A 22096-nucleotide genomic window follows, 5' to 3' on the forward strand; every position below is an offset into this window, starting at 1 on the left:
TGTCTGTGCCTGCGCTGCACCACCTGTGGGACCCTTTTGGGAAACCAGCACAGGGAAATGCCATGGCTCTGGCTCCTGCTGTTTCCACCAGCAATACAGGTCTTTGTCTCTAAGCCAGGGACTCTCGTCTTCTGCCCAAATCCATTAAACTGTGGCAGACTAGGTAAGCTATCCTGTTAGCTTACCTGAAGGATAAAAACCTCCACAATTCTTGACAAAGGTTCCCATTCACCATGGGCGTTTTTCAGAATCAACTCCAGGTCCTTATTCCAAAGATTCAATTACAGGGCTTGGAGAGAAGGATCTCCTACCTTTTTCACATTCAGAATTGAGGTTGGCCTGGGAGAGACTAGACGCTCCTTCTCAGAAGTCTGACGCCTCCTACTTTGCTTGACGCAGGATAGCTAAGCCATAACCCTCACCCTTTCCTGGAGGAGCAGAGCTTAAGTCCTTGCTATTCCACCCAAACCCAAACCATGCTTTCACGAAAGTTTCAGTGTGGAGGAAGGAAGTCAGAACAGATCCTTGAGAGCGGGCTGGGAATATGGCCTAGTGGAAAGAGTGCTTGCCTTGTCTGCACGAAGCCCTGGGTTCGATTCCTCAGCACCACATAGACAGAAAACAGCCAGAAGTAGTGCTGTGGCTCAAGTGGCAGAGTGCTAGCTTTGAGCAAAAAGAAGCCAGGGACAGTGCTCAGGCCCTGAGTTCAAGCCCCAGGACTGGCAAATAAATAAATAAACAGATCCTTGAGAGCCACCAGTGTGGAGTGGGAGTGAAGCCATTCCTGAGGCACAGCATGGGGCTGTTGCTCATTTCATCCTTCCGGCCTCCTTGTGGAAGTGCTCTCCCCTGGCCACTGGACCCTCAACCACAGGGCCTGGCTCTGAGCCTGCAAAAAGAGAAAAAAAAACAACAACATAATATGTAGATAGATAGATAGATCGATAGATCTCAAATGAAATGATCTATTTACAGTCTTGGTCAGATCCAGTGAGCGAATCGTTATCTGCCCGTTTCCACTTTCACCACAGCAGTGTTTTAGTTTATGGGAAGGATGAGACAAATGGCAGGAGACACACACATGAAGATTCAGCTGTACATCCCTGGGAGCTGGCGGCGATGAGTCACATAGGTTCCACTCCTGGCTTTATTGTTCTTGTCACACCTTCCCGCTGCTCCAGGGCCAGGACTCTGGGCAGGGAGTTATGTCTGCTCTCATTCCTGTAGGGAGCTGGAGCAGAAGAAAATAACTTAAGTCTATTCACCAAATCTTTCTTTATAATAGACAAGACAGTATTGCCAACTGCCTGGTTAGAAGACCAAATTAAGTAACTGAGAGCCTATCAGTTCTTTGGAGTCCTCTAGTTTCACAGCACACAAAGCAGATTATACTTTGGCTCTGTCACTTGTGAGCCCTATTACCAGTTCTGCATCTTACAGTGAGGTCAGCTGACTTGCTGGGTTAGGAAATGACTTCAAATCCTGTAAAATGCTCCTGGGTGATTAGTCCACAGAAAGCTGACAAGGGCTCAGAACAGGCTTTGAAGAGCCTGGTAGTTGCCGTGTAATCAGGACTTCCCGTAGCAATTACCAGGAATTTCATAGTGCTCATGAGCATTCATAAAAATGGAGGAATCATGGTGTGACTTTTTCAGATGACTCCTCAGGATCACAGCCAAAATGACCATTAAGTTAAATGTTTCTGGAACACGTGTTAGTGTAGACAGTTAGCAAAGGGTAGGTAATGTATATTCTCGTCATGCTCTCAGTGTATCTGCGTGGACACACATTCTGAATTCAGGAGTCTGTCATGGTGCTCGTGTGCCAAACACAGAGCACAGAAACGGGAGTCCCGGGTTCTGCAGACTTTTACACTGAAGGCTGCTTTTTAAATTTAAAATGGTAAGCACTTTGTTCCACAAAAGCATTGGAGATGTGATTTGTTTTGGAACTGCCTTAGTATGAGGAGAAATCATTCGCTTCAGTGAGAGGAAAACTGTGTTTTTTTTATGTGGAAGTCTTCTTTTACATTAGAAATGAAGATGTAAACAAAGGATATTTTACTCTTTGATTTATAGCAAAAACATCCTCTACTGAAAGTGGTTTAGTAAAATTTCCCAAGCTGAAGAAATTGTCTAGTCATCACAGGCTAGTATAAATTGGATAATTTAAACTTTAAAAATTTACATAATATTGAGGATGGTGAAGTGTTAACAGTTTCACATCTAGAAACAAAGGATTTTAACATTAAATATGTTCAGTGCCAATGAGCTACTTATATGGAAATCTGCTTGTTTGAAATTATTTTGATAAAGTTAAAAACCTTATGGAATTTCGCAGTTCTAAACTATTTTTAATATAATTGTTCAGAATTGAGTAGGACATAGAGCTTTTGAAGTTTTATATAGTAGTTTGGTTCTCATTACTATAATGAAATAACCTAAAACAGGGTAACTTTATTTGAAAAATAGGAGCAGCTTACACCTCTTGAGGCTCAAGGGCGTGTATTGGCATTGCTTCAGTTGTGATGAGAAGCCTGACTGTATCACATTCTGATGGGAGCATGTATGAAAGAAATTATCACATCACCAGTAGAAACTCGGAGAAATCAGGGTCCCACAGTCCCTTGCAAGGTCATATCTGAGACCTTAGAGCTACTAGGCCCCGCCAATAAAAGGCCCCATATCACCTAACCTTGCCACACCAAGGACCAAGCTCCTAACCCAGGAGTCTCTGGGTGACTAACAACACCAAAGCCATAGCAGGCTGTTTGGCTTTGGATTTGATTTTTTGATATTGGATTTCAATTTTTCTTTAGCACTTTATGAAAACTTTGAAAAGACTGTTTAATGAGAATCATCAAATTTAGGCTAGGCATCATAGCTCATACCTACAAATCCCAGCTACCTGGGAGGTACAGATAGGAGGATAACTATCTGGGGCCAGTCTCAAGCAAAAACACAAGCCCTAACTGTAATGATAGCGAAAACGGGCTGCGAGTGTGGCCTGGCAGAGCACCTTCCTGGCTAGCACAGAGCCCTGAGTCCAAACTCCAGTACCACCAAAACAAAAGTAAATAAACAAAACCTGGATTCTTCTATGGAGCAGTGCAGTAGTTGTGTGTGCCTACTTGCAGGTGGACATGGCTGACATCGAGACTGAGGAGAACCGCTACTCCCTGTTCCTGGAACTCCTGGAAGCTAGTCACCATGAGGCCGAGTTTCAGCACTTGATTCTGCTCTTGCAAGCATGGCCCCCGATGCAGGGTGACTGTGTGTAAGTATTGCCGTAAAACTACCTAATGAGGGCTGCTCAGCCTCGCCTTTGGATCTAAAACTGCAACGTCTTCAGATGAGCCGGGGGGGAAAGTGTAGGTGTCACTCTTATCTGAGGGCAATGTTTCTAGAGCTTCATGAACTTGGAGCCATCGTTTGGTACAGTAGGAGGATGTAAGCACGGGCTCTGGGTTGCCATGAGGACCTGTTTTCAAAAGTGGCTGCTAAGTAAATAACAGAAGGACAGCGTCTACAGCCTGGATGCACAGAATGAATGTATACTTTCACATTATTCTGGGAGCTTGTGGCTCATGTTTGTAATCCTAGTGATTTGGGAAGCTGAGGTCTGAGGATTGTGGTTCAAAGACAGACCAAGCAGCAAAGTCTTTGAGACTCTTACCTACATTTAACGAGCGAAACTTAGAACTTGAGAGTGGTAGAGTACCAAACCTAAGTGAAAAAAAAAACGAAGGGACAGCACCCAGGCCTTCAGTTTAAGCCCTAGTACTGATACACACACACACACACACACACACACACACACACACACACACACATTGTATTACTTGCGAATGGAATTTTTCATTAATATTTGGGCCATGTTGTATATTTCAGTTGAACAGGGACTGAAGCCACAAAAGCAGTTGTGGATATTACTGTGTATAATCGTGCCTAGCATAATTTACACTTGTAATCCCAGCTATTCAAGGGGAAGAAATGGTAGTTCAAGGCCAATAAGAAAAAAAGTAGCAAGACTTTCTAGCTCAACCCAAAAGGCAGGCATGGTAGTGCACGCTTGTAGTCACAACAATGCAGGGTGGGGGGTGGGTATGTAGGTAGTCCGTGGTCTGAAACTGACTTAGAAAGGAACATAGTCTTCCCTGAAAAATAAAGCCAAGACAGGCTGGAGATTTGAGTCAAGTGATGGAACACCTTCCCGACTTCAAACCCCAGCACAACAGTACTAATATATATATATATCTGTGTGTGTATGTGTGTGTGTGTGTGGTATATATATATATGTGTATGGATGTACATATAAACTATAGTTATAGATGTATATATACATATGTGTATAGGAAATTATCATATGCATATATGTGTATATATGTATGTCCATACATATAATTAGTATTGAGGAAATTATAAATGTTTTGAAATATTACATTGTCTTTCCATTTCTCCTTGTTCCAAAACCAGAATATTTTCTTCAAAATGTTTGCTGGGGAGTCACATCTGATTTATGGTTTCCTCACAACCATTTTGATCCAGTATTTTCACTAAGAGATTCCTTGTGAATCTATAGAGAAGAAATGAATCATCCCACTTACTGGAATCACAGAACGCTGTGCAGTTAGTTGACACACGGTATCTGTCATCCACACAGCAGACCAGATCTTGCCAAGGCTCAGAAGTTAGATAACTGCAGGTGTCATAAGCCTCTACATGCCGCAAAGAGTGTTCTGCCCACTGGCCTCTGCTCAGCTTGGGTTGTTTCCCCCTGTCATTCCTCGCTCACGGCCGTCCTCAGAGCTGCACGAGGTCCTGAGCCAGTCCTTGTGCTGTGAGCACATTACTACCCTTTCCTTAGGAAGACGTGGCCCGACTTCCTCTGAGCGCTCAGGCTGGCTCTCGTGACCTGCCTCCTCTCGTCGCAAAGACTATCCCAGCCCAGCTCAGATGTGAGCATCCTCTCCATTCATCCTGTGCCTCCCGACGCAGCAGGCAGCAATGCCCTGGGCGAGTGCGTCGCTCCACAGGTTCAAAGTTAGAGAGGAATGATTTCCTGAAAATTGTTTTGTGAGCACTTTAGGGCTGCTATTGAATGTATGGAAAGTCTTTATGAAGTCTAGGATGAGACTGAGGAGTTTCTGAACAGTGTATTTGTTCTGATCTGATCTCCCTCCCTTCCATCCTTCCAACTCAGTGCCTTGCACTTACTCGGTGTGTGTACTAACACTTAAGCCATATTCTAGTCCTTGTTTTGCTTCAGTTGTTTTTCAAGTAGTATCTCATGTTTCTACCGCAGGTTGATTTCAGGCCACGGACCTCTCTCATAGCCGGGCTGACATTCAAACACAGCTTGTTGGTTGAGATGCTGTCTTACTAGCTTTTGGCCCAGGCTGTCTCTGAGCCATGATCCTGTCCATTTCCACTCCTGACTAGCTGGCATTATGGTCAGGAAGCACCACACGTGGCCCTGATTTGTTTTCTTTTTCATGTGATTGCTTTATAAATTTGCATGGCAGCCTTGGGCAGGGGCCATGCTAATCTCTGTATCATTCCAATTTCAGCATATGGACTGTTGAAGCGAACATCTTGGTTTGGTTCCGAACCAAATATTTTCTGAAAGAAATTATTCTTAGGCCATGCGCTAGTGGCTCATACCTGTAATCCTAACTACTCAGGAGGCTGAGATCTGAGGATTATAGTTCAAAGCTAGCCCAGGTAAGAAAGGCTAGGAGACTTACCTCCAATTAAACACACACACACACACACACACACACACACACACACACGTAGAGCTGCAGCTCAAAGTGGTAGAAAAAAAAAAAAGCTCAGGGACAGTGCCTAGACACTGAGTTCAAGCCTCAAGACAGAAAAAGAAAAAAACTTCCTTAGGTTTCTTTTACTTGTGGCAGAGATGTCATTGGGCCTTGCCCCTCCCCCCCCCTTCTTTCTTATTTATTTTTTTGTCTTGGGGTTTGAAGTCAGAGCCTGGGTCTATCCCTGAGCTTCTTTTTGCTCAAGGCTAGCGCTCTCCCGGTTTGAGTCACAGCGCCACTTCGAGTTTCCTGGTGATTAATTAGAGACAAGTGTCTCATGGACTTTCCTGCCTGGGCTGACATGGAACTGTGATCCTCAGATCTCAGCCTCCAGAGTAGCTAGGATTATAGGTGTGAGCCGCTGGCAGCCAGCCCTATAACCTCATTTTTAAAAAATTCCATATACAGCATTTTGGGTAGATTAGTTAACTCTAGTTTTATACTTTCTCTTACTTTGAGAGCGTGATGAAAGTCATTAATTCTCCCCCTCCCCCACCCTCTAAGGACCAAATCCGTGTCACTGAAAATATTTATTACATGTAAAACATTGAATTCATTTATAGACAACTTGTATAAGTATTATCTTACTTTGGAATCCACTTATAAAATGACACTGTAGATTACTAAGCTGTGCATGACGAAAGTCCTTTGTTGTTCTCATAGTCATATCAAATGTCTAGCAGTCTACACAGCCTCTGGGCAGCCGGGCTCCTCTTCCCGAGGGACAGCGGGAGCCAATCTCGTCCTTGTCTTTGATTTTTCTGGCTGGTCCCCACAGAGAATCTTTTAAAATGAGTTCTCAAAAGTACTTTTGAACACCTTTTTCCCCCCCTAGACAAGCCAGTGCGTTGCTTGTAGTACCTCTAAAATAGCCAAAAAATTAAAATTAAAAAAATTAAAAGAAGAGGAGGGAAGAGAAGGAAGAGATAGTCAGCACTGTCAGCTTAAAGATTTGCTTGAGCGACCTCTTGCTAACTAACCTGGACAAGGTGTCAATTCCTTTATTCAAGTGTTTGGGACCAGAAATGTTTCGAGTTCAGCTTTTAGACTATTTGCACTGTACATCATGTGGTATGTTGGAGATGGGATCCTCGAGTCTAAACAAAGTTTGAGTGTCATCTGCACTCTATACGCAGCCTAAAGGTAATTTTATGGAACATTTTTAGTGCGCCTGACTTAGGCTTATGACCTGTCGCCTGGGGTCAGGTATGGCATCTCAAAAAGTTTTACACTTTGGAGCATTTGGAATTTCAGATCTTTAGATCAGGGATATTCAGCCTGAGCCATCTCTGGTGTCTAGTTGTAGTCCCTTACAGGGACTAAATATAATAGACCTTTAACTTCTGGAAGATTCTGGTTTTCATGCAGGGTATCTCAACTGGCTGGTAAAAAAAAAAATCCCTTGGGGTAATTGTCAAAACTACATTGTTGTGCTATCAGAACAGAGTCACTGACAGAGTATTGTTTCCACAACAGTGACACAGCGGCAAGAAAGCCCTGGAGAGCAGGTGTGGGCTGGACTGGAAGTAGACTCTGGCCCACTGCCCTGGCTAGAAGCTGTCCTGTGAGCTGAGACCACAAGCTTTGCCTAAGGCTAGGGCAGCCCTGTTAGTGCCCTTGTCATTGTCGCACTCACAAGTGACTTCAGGGGAAAAGGCAGAGAATTCTCTCAGGGGGACCATCCTAGTTGTTCAGTGTGTGAAATCTACTGCCATGAGGCAACAGCAGGCAGAATGGTAAAATGTTTAGCACATAACTGTTACCCGCTTCCTGAGGCAGTGGAGGAAATTGGCCTTTTGCTTGTCTGTTAAGTTACTGTGTGAGCAACCCAGAGAAAGCGGAAGGAGCAAGCCAGCTGTGTGTCCCCCTCCAGGACACAGGTCCCCTTGAAAGTCGCCTCCCCAGCCTGCATGCCCTGGCCAGCCTCTGCAGACTGCAGTGAGAGTTTGGCTCTGTTGAAGAAGTCCCCATCACAGCAGTACGCGCTTTATTCATCTCCAATGCTTTTGCATCTTTCTCCATTAGAAGCAGCACCAGCGGTAACCCGTGGGTGAAGCTAGCCACGGTAATGCTGACCAGATGTACAGCGGAGAACAGGAAGGAGCTGGGGAATGAGGTGTTGAACATGTGCCGCTCCTTGTACGACACCAGGCAGATGCTGCCTGCAGAGGTGAGTCTCCGGTGGCTTCCGAGGGGTGCTAGGCTTTCTTCCCAGAATCCTTCATTCTAAGCCATCCTATGCCTGTACTGCAGGAACATTTAGCTATTTAGCTTGAGCTGTCCCAGGTAAGGCCCATCATTTGTAGCAGGTCAAATGACGAAGAATAGAGACAGTATGCTTTCAAGAAGTTTTCTTTGTCAGAGCTCAGTATTCATTCCTTGTAAAAATCCCAGAGGGAAAACCATTTTCAGTGATCCCCTGGGCACCCTAGTATATATCTAATCCCGATGCTGTCCCCTGTTGTCTGTCTGAACCAGGCTAGTGGTAAAGGAATACGTAAGCCTTAGCCATCTCTTCGCCCAGTAACCACCCAAGCCCTCTGATCTGAGCATACTTCCTTGACGTAATTGCTAAGAGACTATATAACTACAGCGCTTTCTGCAACATGGGGTAAAAACTCAGCCACCTCTGATTGGACATTTGATCTTAGTTTGATCCCATGATCTGACTGTCTCAAAGATACTTAACCATAGGGATTGGTATGCAAGTATATTGTACATACTATTAATCATAGCTCCTGCTCTGGGCCTCACCCCAACAGTGAATTGTTTGAACAATTTATGTCAGAAATGTAAGCATTTGGATGATGATATTAAATTAATTGGTTTTGCATTTTTACTTGATAATAGATAAATTTTAAAAACTGTAAATATGATCCTTTAAATTCTCACTGTACTCATCCAAGAAAACTTCTTATTATAAATGCACAATTAATGAACTTGTTTTTGAATAAGGGACTAGATAAGATATGTGCATTTGGTGCCAGTACTGGGACTTGAATTCAGAAGCTCACACTCTCCCTTGGCATTTTCATGCAAGGCTGGTACTCTAGCATTTGAGTCATACCTCCACTTCTAGCTTTTTGCTGGTTCATTGCCTGGGCTGGCTTTGAACTATAATCCTCAGATCTCAGCCTCCTGAATTGGTAGAATTATGGATATGAGCCATCAGTGCCCAGCTATATAAGTGGGTTTTTTTTAATTAAACTTTGAAATACTTTGTTCATTTAAAGACATCTTCCAGCCACCAGACCAGCAAGATTATTTTATAAAATATTTTAAATGCCAGTAGTAAAAAATACTATCGGCTTACTCTATTGAGTATGACGTGGGCTGCCTAGGTGTCAGCTGCTTCCTCACCTATGTCTCCAGCCTGGAAGGAGGTGACCTGAGATTACCTGTGTGCTGCTTCACCCACAGTGAGTAGCTCACGACGCTCCAGAGCTCTCCTGGGGTGGAGCGAGGAATAGGGCATTGTCACCTCTCTGTTCCGCTTTGCTGAAATGAAAGATAATTATGCAAGTTCTGTTGGCACCATGACTTTTCTTCATTTTCTTTGTGCTGCCTCAGTTTATTTTCTTAACTGAGCAAAGTGATAGACACTTTTTAAGGGCTTTCATTAGAAGAGGTTTGAAGACGGTGTATACTGGTTTTATTGGTGGCTAATTACGCTCACACATACACACACACGAGTTACAGAAGAGTAGTATTACTAGAAAGTGGAAATGTCCTTTTATTCCACCACATTTGGAAGTTATATAGCTTAATTTCGGGGTTCATAGTATTTGGTATGACTGAAGTGGTGAACATATATATCCAGGACTGGCTTATATTTCATTGTCGCCTCTGTGCTTGCCCTGCTCTGGCTCCTGAGGTTTCTAAACGCCATTGTTCATGACCAAGCTCTTGGCTAGACTCACCTTTTCCCATCATCCACTTCCTATCCCGACCCAGCTCCCACATTCACACTGGTGCCTTTGTCATTCTTTAGAATGCCCTCTGGGGCTGCCTGCTCCTGCTTATGACACTTGCTTCACTGGGGCCATGATGTTTGTCCTTAGCAAAATTATTAAAAGATAAAACCACTGTTTTTCACTGTCCCATGGTCTTTACAGTTCTGGATTCTTCTTCTCAGTTTGTATCTATGGCAATATGTAAATCCTTCCTTGTAAGGAGCGGAGATGCGTAGGAAAAGTCACTGACATAACATGGGCGTTCACACATGTAAGATGCCAGGTTGTAGCTATTTGTGACTGACCCCGAAGGGCCAAGATTTCGCTGGGCCACAGCATGAATTAGAGTCACAGATGTGATAAGCTTTTGTGTGGGAGTAAGTCACCCCACTACTAAAGGAGCTGTCTAACCCTCAGCCCCTGAATCTCAGATGTGAATACAGTGACTCAACCACAAATGGATGGACACTTAAAATGGTTCAGCACAAAAAAAAAAAATAGAGGAAATATTTACAAAACGTAGTGATAAAATAGAGCACCAACTTGGAAGTAGAGGTTCCTTCCCAGAGAAGGTGGGCTCTTCCGTGCCTTTCTAAGCGGGGGCCTAAAGAGAAAGGGCAGAGGTTACCCAATATGAGGGGTCCGCACCTAGCAATTGCCCCATCTACTATAGGAGCCACAGGCCACGTGTGACTAGTAAAGTTAAAGCTTAGGTAAAATTAGGCCAGGCGCTGGTGGCTCATGCCTATAACCCTCATTACGCAGAAGGCCGAGATCTGGAGTGGTTAGAAGCCAGCCTGGGCAGGAAAGTCTGTGTGACTCTTATCTCCAGTTACCACCAAAAGGCCATAAGTGGAGCTGTGGCTCATGTGGTAGAGCACAATCCTCGAGCAAAAAAAAGCTCGCAGACACTGCCCAGGCCTTGAATTCAAGCCCCAGGACTGGCACGCACACAAATTTTAAGTTAAATTAAAAGCGCAGTTCCCTAGGTGCACTGGCCATGCCGGTACCTTGGACTGTGGCGCCTCATTGGATGGCATGAGTCAGAATGCACCTGCCATGTAGAAAGGCCACCGGGCTGTGCGGACAGGGAGCCCACGGAGCCCACGGAGCACACGGAGTGCGTGGAACTGCGAGGAGGGGGAGGAGGAGATCCCAGGCATCGCGTCCGGGCATGGCAGCCAGGCCAGGGGGGCGCCTTCCCAGCTTCTGCTTCATTCTTCCGTCCACATGCTTTCTGCAACTCTGCTCTTCCCAGCTGAAAAGTCAGTATTTCTCTTTGGCCCAGGTGTTTGGAGAGACGTCAGTGCAGGCATGTTCTCGAAGGCACACCATCCGTGTCTGATCAGAATCCAGAGCGCTTGCAGTATATATTTCTACAAACCACTTTGCTGAATCCCACCTTGTGCTCTGACATTTGAAGGCCCTGCCGATCTCCAGCACAGACACGCTGTGTGGAGGCGAGAAAGCTACAATGCATGGAATTGCAATGAGGACTTTGTCCTAAGCTTTAAATGGAGCTTCTCTGTCAGCCTCACTTTATCTCTGCTTTATAATGTAAAGGAATTTTGAAAATACCATCTATTTGAATTTTTCTTCTCTGATCTGCCGCTGTGGAGCAGCACGGGGAGATCAGTCCCCTGGAGGGCCGCGATCCTCCGATCTTTTTCTTCAGAACAGCCCTGGCTTTCTGCTTCCCTCTAATGGGGCTGCCTTCATTATCTGCTCTTTGGTCCAAGTGTTCTGTTCTTTGTGTCATCCAAAGTCGGGATGCCCAACCAGCGAGCGCAGTAGGGCCAAACAGCTTGCAGGTTTTTTTAAAAAACAAAATTCTTTTATGCTTTTGTCGTATGCATTATACTTTTGATTCCTTTGTTGAATAGAATTATCATATGTTACCTTATTTTAAATCCTGTTCTCTCGTGACTTGCTCCCCCAGTATAGTAAAAAGCTGAGAATGAAATTCAGGCATACCTGTAGAAGTCCATAAATTTTTATTTTTCTGTACCACAAATAGTTTTCATGAAGGGAAAATACCTTGTGTGTTAAGTGGTAGCGCACCTGTCTAGCAAGCAAGTCCTGAGTTCCAACCCCAGTACTTCAAAAGAAAGAAAAATGAAGGAGAAAAAAAAAATATCTTGGATATATCTGGGATGCAACTCACTTTGACTGTAGAATTATAAAGAGGTTTTGCATTATTTCCTGATTCCCTTTGTTTTAGTACATGATAACTAGGAATCAATAACATTAGCAATTGAAAAGAGCTGTTATTCTGAAGCCTAGAACATATGCTCAGAGTTGCACATTATATTCATTAATACACACACACACACACACACACACACACAGAGCAAAGCCGATGTAGACGGGGCACTCCCCATACGTTTTGCTTGTGGATGAGCCAGTGTGAGAGCTCAGAAGATAAATGAGCCCTGGACTCACACAATGGTGCTGTCCAGCCACTGGAAGTGGTGCGTGTGAGCTTCTGACCGCTTGGAGGAATACTCCGTTTGCCTTGAAGCAAGTGACTTGGCTACCAAACTATTCTTTGTGGCCCCTGGGTGTGCTTTACACGTGTGCACATACACACACATTCCGAGTACAAGGGTAGAGAGCTGCTGCCGCGTCTGTTCACGGGTTGCCCCTGTGGTTTCAGAGCGTGAAGGAGCTGAGCCTGCTGCTGCTCGACCGGTCCCTCCTGCTCCCAGCCCTGAAGCTCCTCCTGGAGAGCCGCGACGAGAGCCTGCAAGCCGCCGCCCTGCAGCGCATCTCAGCCGTCACCGAGGTACGCCCGCTGCGCCTCCCGCTTCGCCTTGGTGAAGTGGACATTAGTCTCATAAAAAATAACAGTGACTGATTTCTTTATGTTCTGTCTTCTCTGAGCACCGGAGCTATCTCCGTTCTGTCAGAACGGTACATGCCCGGCGGGCGGGGGGGTGGTTTAGAGACATTTACTCCACCCGTCTTAGGAGCCAGACTTGGTTTAGGTATTCAAAACATTCATAGATGTAAGGAGAGAAGCAGCATATTAATCTCACGGGCCAGTCTTCTTGACTTTGACTTTGAGTGCAGGGAGCTCCATCTGGAACCAGACAGATGTCTTGTCCTGAGCTGTGCATACTTCTGGGTAGCTGCAAGAAAAGGTGAGAAATGGTTGTTGTCAATGGTAACAGAAAGTTAGAACATAACTGATCTGGAAATAGACATTACAAATGAAATGAGAAACTGCTACTTTTGGTCACTTGACTGCATTTACGAGACTGCAAAAGTGTCTGCGAAGGTTTGGAGTCTCCCCATTATCACTAATGGGCCCTGGTTGGGACCTCTGGGAACAATGAGGGGACTCATTGCTTGGTTGCTCCTTGATTGTCTGCAGAAATAACAATTGTGTGACTTTGAAACTGCATGTGAAATCGAGAGTGATAGTTTATTTCTTAATCAGTTTTTCCCCCTTGTCAATCCAAGTAATCAGAAAGGATAAGAAGCTGAAGAAAATTGGGCTACAGTCAATGCGTTTTTGCCTGTCTTCTACCATCCTTGCATTCGGCTCTGTTCTGGCACTCTCCAGGGCCTCTTAGAGAACAAAACAGTGATGTATTATATATGGTCTTTCCCTCTTCATCCTGCACAGAGCTCTCCTGATGCACTCCTGATTGTGATTCCATCGGCGAGTGCATCCGTTTTCATTTTAGAGATTGTTTCTCTCAAATGTACCTGTCAGAACTGCAACTAGAACAGAGATCTTGAGCTGCTGGCCAGCCTTCTGTCCACACAACACCCCCCCCCCACACACACACGCATACACACATACACATGCTGGCTGTTGAACTGAGGAATCTAAGCGAACATGCCACAGTGTACAAGCCGTGTTAGATGGCATGAGTAGGCTCCATAGACTGTCGTCTAAACATGTGCTTTGTAGTACTGGTGTTGGTTTCAATGTGGCTCTGCCAACTGTGGGAAGTTTTCCCAAGGTTGACATAATAGCCCCAAGCCTTGTTGCCCATCAGGTGCAAAAATCGGTGGCCCTGATACAAATTAGATACCTCACCTGCCATTGAGACCCTTACTTCTAGGAACTCAGTAATGAGACTTAGCTGTGACTTATCTGCACTAAGTGGAGTATTGTTCATATTAAGCTAGCCTGTCTGTGTACTTAGCATATGTTTTACTGAGTAAAAGGCTGAGTAGCCTTAGGCCTTTTGCATTCTCCAATAAGCTAAAGAATCTACAGACTTTTCCATATTTTAACATTTGTTGGCTTTTTATTTTAAGATAATTCTGAATTCACATTCAGTTGCACTGTGTGAACTCCTATGCTCTTTACCCAGCTTCCTCTGATGGGGTAAAAACCTTGCATAGTTATGTTTAGGGCTTTTTTTTTCACCAGGATAAAATGGTTAAAATTTTCCGATTTCATCAGTTCTCTGCACACTTTTTGATGTATGTGTGTGTTTCTCTGTGTATAGTTCTTTGTGATACTGTTTCATGTAGATTTCCTGTGTCTAAGGCTACAGTCAAGATCCACAACACGGGCTGGGGATATAGCCTAGTGGCAAGAGTGCCTGCCTCGGATACACGAGGCCCTAGGTTCGATTCCCCAGCACCACATATACAGAAAACGGCCAGAAGCGGCGCTGTGGCTCAAGTGGCAGAGTGCTAGCCTTGAGCGGGAAGAAGCCAGGGACAGTGCTTAGGCCCTGAGTCCAAGGCCCAGGACTGGCCAAAAAAAAAAAAAAAAAGATCCACAACAGTTCATCACGAGGATACCCTCATTCTGTACTTTGTAGACTGAGTTATCTTCACTTGCCTGCCTCCCCAGAAAACCCTCACAACTAATCTGCTCTTCATCTCACAGCCTGTCACTTCAAGAGTGCTATCCACATGAAATTTTATCATGGCACTCGCAACTGTAGTAAAGAGTCATTGTGATGGTTAGACTTGATTGTCAACTTGATTGGATTGAGAAATGCTTAGATTGGAAAACACATCTAGGTATGTGTTTGTGTGTGTATATATGTGTCTGTGAGTGCAAATCTGTGTGAGGGTGTTTCTAGAGCCAGATCATGAGGGCCTTGACTTAATGAATGGCTTAATCCACTGATGGATTCAAAACTTAAACAGACTATTGGGAGGTAGTTGAACTGTGGAGAGCAGGCTGTGGTTGGAGGTCACTAGTGGTGTGTGTTAGGGGGCTACATCTGACGCTAAACCCTTCCTACTTCTCCTTTCTGCTTCCTGCCCACCCTTTTGAGTTGCACTACCATTCCTTCCTTGCTATGGTAGCCTCAAACTTCAAAACCCATTAGCAAAATAAGTCTTTTCTCGCTTGTGTTCAGGTGGACATTGGCTGGCTCATTTCCTCAGAGTCAGCAGCAGCATATTTATGACAGTTTTGTACACTGAAAATGTTCCGGTAACTCCAGATGTGTGGTAGCTTCCATTCCCGATTGCCTCCTCCTCTCCCTGAGGGTGCTGCACAGTGCATCTCTCCCACCCCACAATCCAGGGAGTACCCCGGCCTCCCTCCCTTCATGGAGTTCAAAGTAGGCCACAGAGCTAGTAAGCAATGAGATTTAACATTGAAAATCATACTGTTAGTCACTTTCTCATTGCGGTGACAAAATACCTAAGAGAAACAAAAGGAAGACAAATTCCTTTTGGCTTATGACTCCAGAAGGTTTCGTCCATAGTCTCTTGGTTCCATTGTTTCTGGGCCTGTGGTGGGGGCAGAACATCACGGGGGACTCTGGGATCGAGTGTTGCTGCTTAGTCCATGGCTCACAGGTATGCACCATCATGCCTGGCATGTAGGGGATATTTTTAATAACCTTTATTAAGTAACAGCATATATAAAAATAAAACAAATACCCTTGCCTAAACAGTGAAACAGTATTAGTCTTTTTTTAAGTAATTATAATGAGGCCTTGTCTGCAGTGTGCTACTGAATTTCAGCTTACCTCATTACTGTAATTACTCTTAGCTTGATGTAGATCCATAAAATCAAAGATTTTAATTCAGAGAAGGTTCATTACCTATTGTTGAAAGAGGAATTAAGCAGATAACATTGTAATGGGTTGGAAACAGTAGTGCTTTGTACTTTAATAGATTTCTTTCTGCAAAGTTCTGCAGAATTTCATTGATTCTCAAAAACATTCCCAACACACACACACAGGCATGTGCACACACACACGTGTGCACACGCTCTGCTCTTGTACAAGCATTTTACTCATCCCGTGATACGTATATGTGAGTCCTTCCCCCTCTAGAAAGTTCTTTATTCCTGCTTTGTTTGACTGTAATAGCTTTATCTGTTTGCTGAGCTTGAGCCCTTCTCCAGACCTTGTACCAGGCACTTCAAAGCTGTTTGTCTGCACACCTCCCAGTCTGCGTTCCTGCTGTGGGAGCTGGAGCTCGGGGATTGTCCTTTGCAAGGTCACACAGCTGCTCAGCAGAGGAGCCAGGGCTGGAAATTGGTCTTTAACCCAAAGGCTGCTTTCTCCTCACATCACCAGGCTATTTCTCACTGTGACTCAGAGTTATTGGGTAAGAGGAATTAACCTAACTAACCCTTTTAGACTACCTTATGCTTACTTTAAAATGCCAGTCTAGGTTCCAGGATCACAAAATAGGGTGTTTTTTTTTTAACCTTAATGCACTAATTAAGCCAATATATATAAAGGATGTGTGATTTCTCCATAGCCATATACCAAAATCAGTCCCTCGTCATTTAAGACTTTATAACATTTTTTAAAATATCATATAAATTTCATTTATTCATATATGTGTATGTGTACTATGTAAGATATACATGCATATAGCCTTTTGAGGAATTAGAAATTCAATTTTTAAGCATAACCCATAGATCCTTTTTTGATAATATAAAACTGGTATGTCACAAAACATAGGCAAACTTAAATACAACAGGCAGAATGTTCATTGCAACTGAAACTGAGGTTAATGTTTTGGGCATACAAAGAACTCCTTCACATGTGAAACTCCAATAAGTGGACAGATCCCCCCTCCCCCAAATTGCACATATGGAGAAAAATTCATTCTTGCAAATAAGTAAAAGTTCACAATAAAGCATGTAGCTATCCTGGGCTGAATCCTCGGCCAACTGAAGCAATGTAGTGAAATTGTTATCTCTGAAAAACAAACCAAAAGTAGATCGGGCCCCTAATTTAGCAAATGACTTTCTTCCTGACAATCAACAGTGTGCCCCCAGCCCCCAAGGGCCACCAGCGGGACAGGGCTCTGCCCTTCTTACGTGGCTGCACTTACATCGTGGCTCCCGTCCCCACGCACCGCGGCACTGCGGCCCTTGGCTAAGGCGGCTCCTGTAGGCTGCGGGGTTTCCACAGAGGACCTTTCATTTATTCTGGAGACAGGAAGTCTGATATCAAAGATTGGTTTCTTCTGCAGTCTCCCTCCTTGGCTTGTAGACTCCCTGTGTCATTAAGTGGTTGACCCTCCATTTCTGGGTATTTTCTGGTCCTCTGTTCTTATAAAAACACCATTTATGGTAGATTAGAAAACACCCCACTGGTTTCACTTAACCTTTATTGCCGCTTCGGAGGCCGTGTTATTAACCTCAGTTGTATTCTGAGGTACCAAGGGTCAGAACTCAAATGGAAGGATTTTTTATGTTGGATATGATATAGTTCAATTAATAATATCCCAATAATGTCTTCCCTGATAATTTATCCTATGGGAGTAAATCAAATGCAGAAGAAAGATATTGATCAAGATGATTGCATTCATAAATTCACATGTTCAGTGGTAATCTCACTGTACAACTACTTAAATATAATTAAAATACTATTTAAAAAAGAAGACAATATGTGTAAACAAAATATGCATCGTAGCGCTTCATTAATAATTAGAAACAGTTAAAGTTGTATAGCCTAAGTTAAACAAATTATGATATCCATCCAGCAATTTTTTTCAGCCAGTAAAAAATTTTTAAACTGTAGAAACACGGTTCGAATTTTTGGGGGTTGAGAATACAAATATCACATGATGCTTTGTTAACCATATTGTGCAAATAGTTGCTGTTGAAGGGGAAATATCTTCTCACTGATCTAGATGGAGAAAAAAGAATTCTCAAGCTTTTCTTTCTTTCCTTTTTTTTTTTTTTTTGCTTTTCTTCTCCTCTTTTCTATTTCAAAAAGAATGAAGTTAGAATGCATGGTGAGTGGTAAAAACAGAGCCAGATATCTGTGTAGTAGTACTGGCTTTTTCAGCACACAAACAAGTGAAGAGGGCTTGAGGCCTGACGGTGGGGCGTGTGGTGATGTGCGCGGGACTGCACACCGGGGGCCGCGCCGGCCAGGAGTGTCCAGTCCTGTCCTGGGGAGCTGACGCGGGCAGTCGGGCGTGCAGAGAGGGCCGTCCTCGCTCTGAACGGAGGCTGGCCATTTTTCAAACTCCACATCCAAAGGCAGGTGTTGGAATAGGTTACACGCAGGCCATCTTTCTCTCTTTGCTCACTTTCTTTTATGTCCTAGATACGCACGTGGTTGTTGTCTCTGCAATATTTTTCTTGCTTATAACAACTGCAAACTCGGCTCTGGCCATTTTTGTCCTTCCTGAAAAGAGCCAGAGCAGGCAAAAAATCAGAAGGGGAAAAAAATACCGTCACCTAGTTTTACTTTCCCAGCACTTCGTTATAAGGAACTCAACCCAAATCACCCTCCCCGCCCCCAGTCTTTCCCTGATGACTGCTCAAGTTCACTGCCACTCAGCCGTCAGGCCACCTCTCCTGGGGGACCTCTGAATGGGCCAGGCCAGATGGACAAGCTCCACTGTGCTTCCATGACTGCAGCCTTGGGCTTTCTCAGCCAAGACTAGAAGCAGCATGCTTTGGAGAACAGACAGCCTGCCTGCCCTTCCCTGCCACCGGACAGGGTGTGGGCATCTGGAAAGGAGTGGCTGGAAGGTGGTCACAGCCCGAGAGGGGAGGGAGAGGAGCAACCTGCTGTCATTGGCAGACCCATCACACCGTTCTGTGGAGCCTTGTCAGGCCTCCAAAGGGAGGGCCACAAGCAAACCGGTAGAATGAAAGTTGTCCCAGCCTTGAAGATTGACTCAGGTTAGCAAAGGAAGAATTACCCTGCAGCGTTTGGACTCAGCCTTTTGTCTGTAGACTTCACCAAGCACTTGCCTGTAGCATCCCACTACATACTCCGTGCTCTCCTGGAGGCTTGAGTAGAAGGGTTCCTTATTTTTAAGGATAAACCAAAAATCACAGCATGCAAGTAACCCGGATGCCCTCTGATCATGTGCATTTATTGAGTGAGTATGCATTTACACATGCACATACATGTAGAGTGAAACAATGCAGCCCCCAGAGTGATTCATTCATCCTTATACTCATTCCACAAATCTGGAGGTACTTCTGGCTAGGTGGCCAGACATGCCAAGCATGGGGGAGCAGGGATGAACAAAGTGGGGGACCACATCCCCGCCCCAGCAGCTCACGTCTGGAGAGGAACTGAGAGTACACAGGAAATGTGAATTTCTAGTCCACTCCGAGGGGCGTGGTGGGAGCTCTCCTGGCGCCGTGGCAGGAAAGCCTGTCTGACTGCCACGGGGCCTCCACAACCACCAAAACCCAGAGCCAAAAGTGAGTGTGGAGGAATCAGGAGATGTCAGGCCAGAGGCAAGGACGTAGGATGTGCAGAGACTGGATGATAGTGTCCACCTCTCTTGTGACTTGCTGTGTAGATGGGATCTTTATCATGAACTTGATTACTTTCAAAATGTGGCTGAGTGTACTAATGTCGCTTTACTCGGCCATTTATCCACCATCGGCTCTGCTGGATACGGAATTAGGAAGGCAATAAAACCCCTGCGCCTCAAGACTGGCGGGCAGTCACAAGCACAGTACAGCGTGCCCGGGCCGGGGCTGAGGCCGGGTGTGCAGGGGGCACGGGGGAGGAGAACTGAAGGAAATGTCTCCAAGGAAGTGACATGGAGGCAGACGTGAAGGCTGGGGTTTGAAAGACAGACATCATTGCTAGTGGCAAGGACTTGTTTTTTGTTTTTGTTTTTCCCTGCATTACTGGCTGGTGCTCTGCCATCAAGCTAGGCCTTCAGCCTTTTGTCTCTATAGCTGTTTGCGAGATATTCTTTTCTTTTCCCCAGGCTGCCCTGGACTACACTCAGAGTAGCTGGGATGACACACACATGCAAACACACCAGCTGTTTTTTTTCTTTTCTATTGAGATAGGGTTCCTGAACTTTTTTGCCACGACAGACTTGGAACCTTCCGTCTGAACTGCCTAGATAGCTGGACCACAGCTGAATGCCACCGTTTCCAGCTGTTGGTTGAGAAGCCTGGGCTAGCCTCAAACTGCAGTCCTTCCTGCCTCCACCACCCAAGTAGCCTAGGGCGTACGTAAGGTGTAAGCCACAGGCCAGCAGCACATCGAGATGACCTTAAATCTCAGTACTCCTTCAGCCACTATACATAATTGACCTTCTCCTATCCAGTCATGTCCTGGTCAGTGAACAGGCAGGAAGAACAGATGGTATGCAACTTTATGGTACAGTTGGTCTGAGTGTTTGTTAATGTACTTTGAAACGCCGCATCAGTTTTGAGCTTCCTACAATTAAAAGTATTAAACATGGACAGTGACATTAAGAGGAACCTGGCATGAGCTGTTTTGTGACAGCCACAGTACATGAATATCACTGAAAAGTGATCTGTGTTGACTTGATTCCTCACCATCAAGAAGGATGATAATATATAAAATAAAGCAGAAAAGCTGTAAACTAAGAGGAGGAAACCAGAGAGAACCACCGCGCAGACAGTGTGCGGCCCACAGGGAACTCCGTGCCGATTTCCTCAGGGATTAAGCGAGAGCGATTTAAGCTGCACTGTCGATGATCCCACTTAGTCAGGGGATTGTGAAACTTGCTCTTTTTCCATAGAGTAAAAACAGGTTTTCCCATTTGGAACAGATGTTTTCCTGTGGCTCTGCACTTGGGAAAGAACTAGGCCTGAAGAATGTAGACCGTGACGAAAGGCCAGCGAGAGATGGACAGAGTGTGCTTGCTAAGAGCGCAGTCTTTGAAGTCAGCACTGACCTACATTCTGCTTCTGGCGCTACAACTCACCGACTACAATATTAAGCAAAGTTCTTGCATTCATTCTTGCCTGAGTAAAACTGAGAAGTAAAAGTGCCAGTTTCACGGTTAGATCAGGAGCTCAGGGACGTCGCGTTCCCGCCGTACTCTCCCTGCATAGTAGGGAAGCTGGGGCCTTGCTCTCCTTGTGCTGAGAGGAAGCCATGTCCTCTGCCCCTTGTCTGTGACCACACACATGCACACGCACACGCACACGCGCACACTTTTTGGAGTGAGTGCTCTCAAAGCAGGCCTGTGTAGGCATGACGTGGATGGCCAACACAGCCAAGTCGAGCGCAGCCAGTCTAGGGAGAGATGATGGCACAGCCCCGCTCATGTGTTCTCTTCTTATTTCTTGAAGGTGAACGATTCCAACTGCGACCAGGAACTTCTTTCCCTGCTCCTGGAAGCCCGGCTGCTGGTGAAGTGCATCTCCACCCGCTTCTACCCGCGGATCATTGACCACCTCGTGACCAGCATCCAGCCAGGGCGCTGGGATGTGGAGGAGCTGGCTCGGCACCTGCGGGGGGCCGGCCACGAGGCGGAAGCCGGGTCGCTGCTCCTGGCTGTGCGGGGCACCCATCGGGCCTTGAGAACGTTCAGCACCGCCCTCAGTGCGGCACAGCACTGGGTGTGAGGCCAAGCCCCGGAGGACCGGGGCTTTGTGCTGGAGCCGCAGGCCCCCAGACTGCGTGTGGAGCAGGTGGCTGTTCCAACAAGTTTCAAATAGAGCTGTATATAAATAACGAGCCTGTGCCGTATTTTAAGCCTTTTTCCCCCTTCCTTATAGTGACTGGTTGTATACCTTCCTGTTGACTGTCTGTCTTTTAAAAACCTTCTTTTCTGGGTAGAATACTACTGACAAAAGTACCAAAAGCTGCAGTTCAGAAAATTGGGCTGAGTGAGAAAGAGAGTGCCTGGGAGTGCTTGGGCTGGGGCAGGTATTGTAGGATGCAGGAAGGACTGCTCAGGTCAGTGCTCTGGGTTAGGACAAAGCATTCCACCTCCCCAGAACAAGGTTGTCATGTTCCTCCCCAAAAGGCGGTAGATAGTGTGGGGCCCTGTGAAATGCGTAGGAGGCACCTAAGAAACAGTCCTCATAGCATTCCAGTCCGTGCCAAGCCGTGGCCAGATGCTCAGCGCCAGCCACCAAGGCTGCTGAAGAGTTCAGGGCCCCCACACTTGGCCA

The 22096-nt window shown here is 45.4% G+C and overlaps 1 protein-coding gene and 1 non-coding gene across 2 annotated transcripts in view; one reads left to right on the forward strand and one right to left on the reverse strand.

The window, feature by feature from the left end:
• The window catches only part of Nbas (NBAS subunit of NRZ tethering complex), a 248911-nt gene extending 227241 nt beyond the window's left edge, over window positions 1-21670 (forward strand). Inside the window, exons 49-52 of the mRNA XM_048353401.1 lie at window positions 3137-3276; window positions 7847-7991; window positions 12431-12559; window positions 21269-21670. Of these exons, the coding sequence (XP_048209358.1) occupies window positions 3137-3276; window positions 7847-7991; window positions 12431-12559; window positions 21269-21544 (690 nt within the window). The 3' untranslated portion in view covers window positions 21545-21670. The remainder of the gene's footprint in view (window positions 1-3136; window positions 3277-7846; window positions 7992-12430; window positions 12560-21268) is intronic.
• LOC125357006 lies at window positions 5490-5591 on the reverse strand. The gene has a single exon (XR_007212039.1). It is a non-coding gene; the product is annotated as a U6 spliceosomal RNA (small nuclear RNA).
• Window positions 21671-22096: the final 426 nt, after the last annotated feature.

Source organism: Perognathus longimembris, chromosome 8 (assembly GCF_023159225.1).
Source record: "Perognathus longimembris pacificus isolate PPM17 chromosome 8, ASM2315922v1, whole genome shotgun sequence".
Lineage (NCBI taxonomy): Eukaryota > Metazoa > Chordata > Mammalia > Rodentia > Heteromyidae > Perognathus > Perognathus longimembris.